Here is an 11,086-nt window from a genome sequence, read left to right on the forward strand (position 1 = left end):
CAAAAACAGCTGTGGGTCACTCACTGTATTTAAACTTTTGACAATTTTTATAAATTAAACATTTTAATTTTTTATAAAATCAGTAAATGTAAATATCTATTATGTAAAATTGCTCATTCATGATGGTAATAAATAAAAATAGCATACATTATGATCCCTCTTATTTTGTTAAAATGATCACATATTATGCTAGGGCACAGAGGGGCAAACTCAGTCCTGGAGGGCTACTGTTCTACAGAGTTTCGCTCCAACCCTAAATAAACAGACCTGAAGCTTATCCAGGTCTTCAGGATTACTATAAGTCTAGTAGGAGCAGAGTTGGAGCAGAACTCTGCAGAGCAGTGGCCCTCCAGGAATGAGTTTGCTCATCTCTGTGCTGGGGTATGTAAACGTATGAGCATAACAGTATTTTCTGAAAGTAAGAATTAAATGAAAACTGTGAATGACTGTCTGACTGAGAGAGCAGTAATCACTCTCCTGGCTCGAGTGTCCATTGCAAGTGTGTTCATTATTGTGTTTGTCTTTCAGTTAGTATACATTTTGTATTGTTTCTTTTCAAAATGACTTTATTTTTTAATCAGTTTAATGATTTACTTGAAGTGCCTGTGTTTGCAAAATATTAAATAAAAAATCTCCATCTAAATGATGTTGCAGTCCGGTTGAGTTTGTTTAATAATGTTTACAGTCCTGTTAAATGTTTGCAGTCTTGCATTTGCTGAAAAATTATTTTTTTTAGTTTTGTTGATGCCTTGCTGTGTTTGTGGCTTTGTTGGCAGTTTTTATTAGCGCATATGACACATTTTTGTATGAAAGACCAGTAGCATTTAAAACATATTAAGTGTACAGTGATTTTTATAGATGTTTACGTGGATTTACTGGTGAGTAAACATTTCCGTCCGTGTCTGGGAGTTTATCGCGTTAGTGAGTGGACTGGAAAACTGCCGAAGACAAAACAGTCCGTTTCTGACATTGTCCAGAAATCAGAAACGCCAGAGGACATAGACGAAAACTGCCGGAAACGTTCCATTTACGGGTTTGTGCTTGTACTTTCCATGCAGTGTTAGTCTGGTATGTTGGTTTATTAATTTTATATGCAAATTACTAGCATTTTCTTGAGAAATATCCTGTCATTAAGGGCATTTTATGTGTGTGTGTGTGTGTGTGTGTGTGTGTGTGTGGATAGCTTGAGGGAGTTTGTAACCAATCCAGTACAAAACCTGTCAAAGCATGTCAAATCCTCTCTCTTACCCTAAAGCAAATGCCTCAAAGTTAATTTATTTAAAGCATTTAATAAATTATGTTTAGACTTATTCATTTGGTTTTAATGCTGAGTGTTGACATTAAAGCCATTTTCATGTGTTTTTTGCTGTTGTTTCGGTGACACTTGATGAGACTAACCAAGGAGTTGACAAAAAGTTAAACTGACACTGTACAGCAGATATTTAATGTTTATTTACAACAGGATATTAACATTTCATCTCGTAAATACCATACTCAGATCATGCATTCAATATCAGAACAGTTTCAAATATACCTTTTAAGTGCCTCAAAAAGCTTACTTTAAAAAAAGGTTTTGCTGAGTGTAACTGCTCATATTGCATCATTATAATCTTGTTAGTAGAACATAAAAAGCAGAAGATAGGAAAATATAACTAAAATTGAAATATTATGATTTACAGTACAGTGAAAAAACATCATCAAATTGGAGAGACTGAAGCAGATTTCTTTTTGTGCCATTGAAATTCAGTTGAAGTTTCCATTTTATGACTACAGTTTTAGATTTGGCATTATTTGCTCAATTACAGAGAACCTTGTTCTTGTAAACATCCACATTCAGTTCAGAGATCAATGTTAAATTACTTGCAATGCTTGTCAGTAGGCCTACAACATTACACCAACACACAGCTGTATTGCAATTGATATACAAAGTGAATTTACTGTTTACACACCAGTTTCTAGTACTACACTAAAACACAGATTTAGTGTTCAAACTGACCAGTAAGGGGGGATATCCGTTGAGCAGTCTGATTTCTTCTATACACAATTAGCGTTTTTTAATTCTACTTAACCAAATAAATCTTAACAATTCATAAGCAAAGCTGAAAATGGAGCATAAATAAAGGTAGTGGAACATGTATGTTGGTTGAAAGATCACACTGGCTGTGAATCTTTTAAAAGGAGGAATCCATTCCATACGCTCTTAACGCACAGGTGGCACTCAAGAGGCAGTGAAAGATAGGGAGCTATTTAGTGAATTAAAACAAAGCAAATTATCATAACAAATTGTGACTTTGATTTAAAGAGGTAGTCGGGGCATAATCTGCAGTAGACAGAAAGAGACAAATTATTTATAATATTAAGAGACAAATTATTTATAATATTAAGAGGCTTTCATTTGACAACTACATAGTGCATGAATTTTTATTATTATTTTTTTTTAATTAAAATGATTGGCCAGGTTTGTTATTATTTAAACAGGTACTGTAATAGAGAAGGTTGTGTCCCACATGATAACGGCTGTTTTTATGCAACAATAAACAAAACATCTTATATTGTTACATTCTATATAATCTGCATATAATCTGTTTCATTGTCATGTTTAGAGTGATTTTGTGGCAAGTTCTGCAAGGATCTGTAGTTATTAAGATGGCTGTAGGAGGCGATTCCATTTCACTTTATCTAGTCAGACTGCATAGTTCAAGGTTTATTGTTTTCTAGTTTCCAATAATGAGAAGAGAATGGATTTCTCAAGAACAATATCTATGACAGTGCTGCCAAGATGTGTAATGTTTTGTTTACTGACATGCTCCCAATCATAAATGTCCAAATGGACTTTATTCCGCTCTGCAGATAGAAACAGCACCCCCACCCTACACTCCCCCCGTTTTTTTTACCATGCTGGCTTAGAATGTTGCTTTAAAATACAACCAAATGTGTACAGATACCTTAGGGACCTTTACATATACACATAAAAATATTGAACAAATAACTTTTACATCTCATTTGAAGCATTACCATTTCCTCTCTAAGAAATCTAAACATTCTTGAAACTTCAGTATTTTTCATGTGCCAGTTTACAAGGTATAACACAGGGTAATAAAAAAGAGAGGCTATAAGTATTTAACTGTTAATAATTGAAAAGACTGAATATAAAAAAAATATATATATATATGAAAATGATTCTGCCATGAATGCTGTGCAGAATACACGGTTTATGATGTAATATTATACTGTCATGTTAAATTGAAAAGGAAAAGTGAGAGAAAAAAACATCTGTATATTTAACTAAATATATAAAAATGAAATAGAATATTAAAGCCAGTCTTATATAGCATTATTATTCCCATCAATAAAAAAAGACCATTAGCGATATCATGCAGAGCAGGATAAATGTCCTTTTGTGTACTTAAATTAAGCAACTAATGAGGGTTGAGTTTGTGATAAAGTGAAAATTCTCTTTTCATCGGAGCAACAGTTCCTGCCTGATGCCAAAGCTAGAAGGGCTTGCTTTAGCTCATCCATCTGGAGTCCGCCATGTGCCCCTGAATCATAACGACGGCCATAGCTAGTAGGGCTGTAAGATGAGGAAAAACCCATGGAGAAACCTGAGCCTGTAGCATCAAAACTTCCCCTTCTAGAGCCTGATCTTGAACCAGTTCTGGATCCAGACCTCGACCCTGAAGTTGATCCAGAGCCACTGATGCTGTATGGGCTGTAAAGACCTTTACTTGACTGAGAGGACGCTTCTAGCAACCTCAGGCCAGATCCTTCCTCAATCATGCTTCGGTCCATGGCATCCTTGTATGAGATCTTGAGTTTTGTTTTGGGGCAGGTGAGGTATTTTGAATATCCGCTCACATCTCTCAGTTTCTGTGCAGTGCGTGCATCTAGAGTCCCCTTCTTGACAGCATCATCCAACGATACTCTTCCTGAAACATCCGGTTCAATTAAACCACCTGTTAGGTATTGGACTTCAAGGAAGCGTTGGCCAGCTTCATAGTACAGCCAACCCTTCTTTAAGGCTTGAGCAGCAGACATTTTGGATTTGGTTCTTGGATCTTCAAATCCCTGAAAAGCTTTCTGAGCAAGGTTGATACGATCAACCATGATCTTGTCCACCAACCCTTTGTTCATTGCATCAGGAACAGAGAATTTCTCTCCAGTGTTTGGGTCAATAATTCCCCCTGTGCATGCTTGTGCTTCTAGTAGTCTTTGACCAGTGATATTGTCAACTAGATTCCGATGCATAGCCTCCGTAACTGACACCTTTTCTAAAGTATCTGTATCTAAAATTCCAGCCACTGGTCCAGTTTCCTCGGTTGGATCAGTCCAGGTTGTGGCTGGCGTCTTTATGGATGGAATTGGACTCATGGGAAAGGATGAGCTGGATCCAAAGGAAGATGATCGAGATCTGAAGCCACTCATATTACCAGAGAGCATGTCTGCAAATTCAGTGATGGAAAGGGTACCAGCACGGTACTGGTCCAAAGATGACTTGTCTATGAGGCCTTTGGAGATTGCATCATCAATGTCATACTGCCGTCCAGACCTTCTGTCAATGATCATAGACTTAACAACGCCATCTGATGATGAGGTGGTAATTTCTTCCCATTCACATTCTTGCTCTGCAAGCTCAATGTATGTTTGATGGTCAATGAGTCCTTTGCGGTATGCCTCATACACAGACATTTCTTTTCCCGTTTCTGGATCTACGATGACAACTCTACGTTTGCGGACGGAAGACTTGGAGGATGTCTTTCTTTCTCGTTTCTTTTCTTTCAGCAGTAAAAGTGAAAGTCCAGTTTCAGGGTCTGTCATGCAGCGCTCCATTAGCTGGAGATAGGTCAAATTCTCTTCTGTGTTTGGATCGAAGAACCCCTTTGTGTCATCAGAGGGATCAGTTAGAATACCATTCATCTCTTCATCAAAGAGACCCCGTTTGTAGGCCATTTCAACAGGCAGTCGATGACTCTCTTCAGGATCAATGATTCCACCAGTGGCTATCTGAGCCTCAAGCAAACGGATACCATGATCTTTCAAAATAAGACCTTTCTTCATAGCCTGGAACAGGGACATCACCTTGCCAGAGTATGGATCTTTGTAGCCGGTCACAGCTCGTTCAGCAGAGAGGAGCTTATCTTTAAATTCTGGTCCCACGACTCCCGTTTTAACAGCTTCATTGACATTCATTTTGAGATTTTTGATGGGATCAATCACATACCCAGTAGCTGCCTGAGCCTCCAGAAGTTCAAAGGCAGTGCCTGGTCTGATCATGTTCTTCTTCATGGCTTGGTAGACTGACAGTCGATCTTTGGTAGCCTCTACATACACACCTGCAATAGAGCTGATGCCTTCAAGATATTTCTTCAGGTCTTTAGTAAGGTCCTCCACAGAAATGGTACCCTCCATGAGAGCCGTGTAGGTTTTCTGATCAATAATTTGAGAGCGTAACAACTCATCTGGAGTGATCTGCTTTCTAAGGCCCTTAAATAGAAGTCTCTTATCTGCCAGAGACAGCAATCGTAAACCATTGTCTTTATCAACCTTGCATCTTTTAAGAAGTAGTGCATACGATAGCTTTTCATCTGTTGTAGGATCCGTAAACTGTTTCACATCTCCACTTGGATCAGCTATCTTGTCACTGGTTTCTTTGTTTATGTAACCACGTTGCATGGCAACATCAATTGGGAGGCGGAAATAGTACTCTGGATCCACGAGGCCACCTGTTGCTAACTGGGCCTCCAAAAGCTTCATGGCATAATCCTCAGGAACAAGGTCCTTTTTCATGGCTTGGAACAAAGAAATCACTTTACTGCTATAGGGATCCTTGTAACCCGTGACTGCTCTTTCAGCAGACAAGAGTTTGTCATGGATCTCAGGGCCAACAAGACCCTTCCGGACGGCCTCATCAACTGTCAACAATTCATCTTTCACAGGGTCAGTGATGAATCCTGTTGCTGCTTGTGCTTCCAACAGATCTATGCCAATGTCAGGTTTTATGAGTCCTCTCTTCATGGCTTGGTAGATGCTAACCTTAACAAAGTTATCTGAGAGTATTCCAGCAATACTCCCTGTACCAAAAAGATACTGCTTCACACTTGGCATCTCCATAACCTCCCGAATTGTTTTCTTGCCTTGTTTGAGCAGGTTGTAAGTTTCTAGATCTATGATGCGAGCTCTGTAAAGTTCATCAATAGTAACCCGGCGTCTGATGACATCACATGACATACTTTGCTCAGTCCTGATGATCTCTCTTTGTTCAATAATTTCAATTACAATAATGATCATTCTCTCTTTTGTGATTTTGCCGGAGCGGTACTGTTCAAGAAGTCTTTGTCTTTCCTCTTCTGGAAGCAAATCTGATTTCATGACTTCCCATAAAGTCACTTGTTTCCCTGCAAAACTCTCATGTGGTATGTCAATTTGAGTGTTAGCTAAGTCCATCTGTGCTTGGTCCTCAGTGTAAACATAGGATTTCTCAGCTATCTCTGGAGTCTGGGCTTTAGAAAGTGGCAACAGGACAATTCCAAACTCTGGATCGGTCATGCACCTCTCCTTCAATTGTTTGTATGTGACATTCTCATCTTTGTTAGGGTCAGTGAAACCTTTGATGTCATCTGTGGGGTCTTTAAAAGATTTGGCTAATTGCTTGCTTAAGTAGCCACGCTGAATGGCTATATCACTGGGAAGTCGATGGTTATTTACTGGATCAATTATCCCTCCAGTGGCCTGCTGAGCCTCTAGAAGAGGTATGGCATGTTCTCTTAGAACAAGCTGTTTTTGCATTGCTTGAAGAAGAGAGATCTTATTACCAGTGTATGGATCTTTGTAACCAGTAACAGCTTTCTCTGCGGATAGCAGTTTCTCATGAAGCTCTGGACCGACAATGCCAGCCTTAACAGCATCATCCACTGTAAATTTCTCATTCCTGATGGGATCAACTATGTTGCCAGTAGCTGCTTGGGCTTCTAGCAGGGACAGACCTGTGTTTGGTGTCAGTAGTTTCTGCTTTACAGCTTGGTAAATGCTGATTTTTTCCTTGTTTTTTTCTAAAAATACCCCAGCAATACAATCAGAATCTTGCAAGTAGCGTTTGATTGAGTCAGCAACTTCTGCGGGTTTCTTTATGCCTTGTTGGATTTTATCATAGGTGTCTTTGTCAATGATTTTAGATTCAAGCAAGGAACTGGCTAGTACAGGGCCCCTGAAACCTTCAAAGTTGTCCTGTCTCGTCTTTTCTTTGTCATCCACTGTAGTAATCACAATCTTGATCAGTTTTTCAATAGTGATTTTTCCTGTTCTATACTGCCGAATAAATTCAATCCTTTGTTCTTCTGTGAAATATTCAGAGTTGATAATTTCCCAAATGGTGATTATTCTTCCTTTAAAAAGTCCACTGTGTAACTCAACCGTAGTATGACTCAAAGTCTCTTTAGTTTGTGCATCAGAAACTGGTTCCACTTCCTTTGACTTGATCGCCTTTTCTGATAGTGGCAGCAATGGGAGACCTGTCTGCTTATCAGTGATGCATCTTTTCAGCAGCTCAACATAAGTGACATGTTCTTGTGTGTTGGGGTCAACAAATACTGTATGTGTGTCTGATGGGCTGCTTAAGTTTTGGTTCATCTCCTCATTTAGGTAACCACGTTTATATGCAATATCTGGAGTGATACGGTAACTTTTCTCTGGGTCAATGATACCTCCAGTTGCAAGTTGAGCTTCTAGCAGACGGACACCTTGGTCTTTCTTAATGAGTTCTTTTTGCATTGCCTCAAACAGGGATACAGTTTTTCCAGTATATGGATCTTTGTAACCACAAACAGCTCTTTCTGCAGACAACAATTTCTCATGTAGCTCTGGGCCAACAACACCACTTTTGACTGCTTCATCTACTGTGAGCTTTTGGTTTTTCACTGGATCAATTATGAAGCCAGTTCCGGCTTGGGCCTCCAGAAGGTTTAGTGCAGGCTCTGGTCCAAGTAAGTCCTTCTTCATGGCTTCATAGAAAGACATCTTTTCAGAAGTTGACTCAATCTGCACCCCAGCAATACTGTTTGTGCCCTTTAGGGCTTTCTTGACAGGTTCAAGCTCAGATACCTCTTTAAGAGTAGCTTTTCCATTGTGCAATTTGTTGAATAAATCTTTATTAATAACTTTTGCTTCCAGAAGTTCAGATGCTGGCACTGATGATCTCAAACCATCAAACACAGGTTCCTTCTTGTTCTCCTTGTCCTCTACAACAGTTATTACAATTCGAATAATTTTTTCAACTGTAATTTTGCCTGTCTTGTATTGACGGATAAGATCCTTTCTCTGATCTTCAGTGAAGTACTCAGAGTTTATGACCTCCCAGATGGTGACAGTCTTTCCTTTAAATCTTCCAAATGGAACTGTTAAGCTAGCCTTACTAAATACATCTTTAGTTTCCTCATCGGTATAAGTTCTTTCAATTTGGGCTGCTTGTTCTGTGATTGGTAGTAATGGAATTCCCGTCTCAGGATCTGGTTTGCATCGGTTCAGTAACTCACCGTAAGTGAGGCTTTCCTGAGTGTTGGGGTCAATGAATGCTTTTTTGTCAGTAGGAGCACTGGAAAGAACTTTACTTAGGTCTTCATCTAGTTGACCTTGTGTGCATGCCATCTGGACAGGTACACGGTGGCTATTGACAGGATCAATTATCCCACCAGTTGCATACTGAGAGTCAAGAAGTTTAGAGGCCTGGTCTTCTGTGATTAAACCTTTTTTCATTGCTTCAAATAGTGAGATTGTATCTCCAGTGAACGGATCTTTGAATCCTGTGGCAGCCCGTTCAGCAGATAACAACTTGGTGTGCAACTCAGGACCAATCAAGGTATCCTTAACAGCTTCACTGACAGAGAGTCTTCTGTTCTTAATGGGGTCAATTATATAACCATTTGCAGCTTGGGCTTCGAGAAGCATCATAGCTGTGCTTTGAGAAATCTTCTTGTCCTTCAAAGCTTGATAGATACTCATTTTCTGGTTGGGTTCAACTATCACACCGCCGATGCAGTCTTTACCTTTTAGGCACATTTTGACCTTGTCATTCTTAGAAAGTTCTGGCACAGTTGTTTTGCCTTTCTTAAGCTTGTCAAATTCTTTTTTGCTGAGCACACCAATCTCATGAAGCCTGCTTGCAGGCACTTTGTCTCTGATTCCATCAAATGCCAGGGCCAAATCTTTCTTCACACCATCCAATTCTGTAGAGCCATTTAGGACCTTCTTTGTTGTTTCTACCATGGTCATTTGAACTAACTCTTCTTCAGGGACATTGTCAGTTTGGATTTCAATTTCCTTGGTGTGGGATGGCTTCTGTGAACTCTGAAGCTGCTGGAGTTTATCTCGCAAGTTCTTGTTTTCTTCTGCCAGAAGTTTCTCTTGTTCAATTCTTTTCTTTTCAAGTTCTTGCATTTCTTTTTGCTTGGAATGCATCTCTTCCTCAGCATCCTTTTGCTTTTTGATAGCTGCATCCATGGCAGACTGCAGTTTCTTTTTCTCCTCCTCCATTTGCTTCTTCTGATTCTCCTGTTCATCTTTGAGTGCTTCAGCCTTCTTAACTTCGTCTTCAAATAGTTTCTCCAGCTTCTTTTTCTCTGCCTCAACAGATTTCTCTTTCTTCAGCAGTGTTTCTTTTTCTGCTAAGAATGTTTGCTGGAGGATGCTCTTTTCCTGTTGTAACTGTTCTTGTTGTACATTGGCCATCTGTGATAAAAAAGTATAAAACAATAATTATTTCAATGTAAAACACTGTAACCACAGAATCCAATTAATACAATACACTATATGAATGACAACTTTACTGCATACTACAATGGATATGAATTAAAAGGTAGACTAATATCTAACAAATGAACTACATTTAGTTAATTGAATAAATAAGTAAATTATGTCAATTTTAGAAAAATTACAACACATGGGTCGCCATACTTGGCTGTATGTCACGTCACTTTCACTCTCCAACTTACAGACACTAGATACTAATAACAAAGAAACAGTGATACCAATAACTTGCAGATATAGGCTGTACGACATAACGTATTTTTCGGACTATAATGCCGCGTTTCCACCGAAATTACCCGGAACATTTGTACCAGGAACTTTTTTTCCCAGGAACTTTTTTCCCCCCAGACCTGTTGCTTTCTGTGTTTCCACCGCGGTGTAAAGTACCGGGGAGATTAGGCAAATAGACTGGTGACATAGGTCTGCGCGCGTTTCTCAATACAAAGTACCGCTGATTAAAAAAAAAAAAAAAAAAAAAAGTACGCTGATTTTGGACGTGCATCCTCGGTAGTTGGTTCAGACTTTGTGCATTCCTCTGGGGAGTGTGATGTCCGCGACGACGCAAGTCCGGTAAATCTATAAACAGCAGCATACTTGATAACTTCAGTCTGCTCGTCCTGGCTACTGCAATTTTCCTTACTGTATATTTACAATAAAACGAAATATGATATCAAATACCACTGCCTCCTTTCGTTTTCATTTAAACATAATAACAACTGCAGAAATGTACTTAGTTCAGGGAAATGTGTATACAGCCATTACAATGAAACGAAATATTATATAAATTCGCCTTTTTTATTTTCATTTTAACATATAGATAAATTGAATACAGACCAAAGAAAACCTGTTAGATTTACCCCGCAGCTGAATTATATGTTATGTTTAACCACTAAAGACACATCAGAGCCAGCGGCACATATCAGAAGGTCTATCCCAGGAGAGGCTGCTCTCTGCGGATACATGAGGACTGAGCTCCCGCTGATCGAGTGGAGCTCACCGTCGCAGAGATCGGCGAAACACATTTTTAAATAGGCGCTGTCTTTATAAATAAACCACAGATTTGAGTTTTAAACAACTACATTCTCGCCTGAAATACTTTTAAAATTACATTTTATGACACAATAACAGTAATATTTGAAAATGATCCAAATAAATGGTGTTTGAACTCAACCAATGCTGCGTGAACTCAGATGGCTTTGGCTACAGCAATTTCCCCTCAGTATATTTACAATAACACAAAATAGGATATAAAATACCACTGCCTCCTTTCATTTTCATTTAAACATAA

At 38.9% G+C, this 11,086-nt stretch overlaps 1 protein-coding gene across 13 annotated transcripts in view; it reads right to left on the reverse strand.

Annotated features, from left to right (window-relative positions):
* Positions 1-1,434: 1,434 nt before the first annotated feature.
* LOC127979082 (plectin) overlaps positions 1,435-11,086 on the reverse strand; it is a 106,558-nt gene continuing 96,906 nt past the window's right edge. For all 13 annotated transcript variants that reach the window (XM_052584201.1, XM_052584200.1, XM_052584211.1 and 10 more), the window contains one exon: positions 1,435-9,720. In XM_052584201.1, the coding sequence (XP_052440161.1) occupies positions 3,412-9,720 (6,309 nt within the window). In that variant the 3' untranslated portion in view covers positions 1,435-3,411. The remainder of the gene's footprint in view (positions 9,721-11,086) is intronic.

This window comes from Carassius gibelio, chromosome B19 (genome assembly GCF_023724105.1).
Source record: "Carassius gibelio isolate Cgi1373 ecotype wild population from Czech Republic chromosome B19, carGib1.2-hapl.c, whole genome shotgun sequence".
Lineage (NCBI taxonomy): Eukaryota > Metazoa > Chordata > Actinopteri > Cypriniformes > Cyprinidae > Carassius > Carassius gibelio.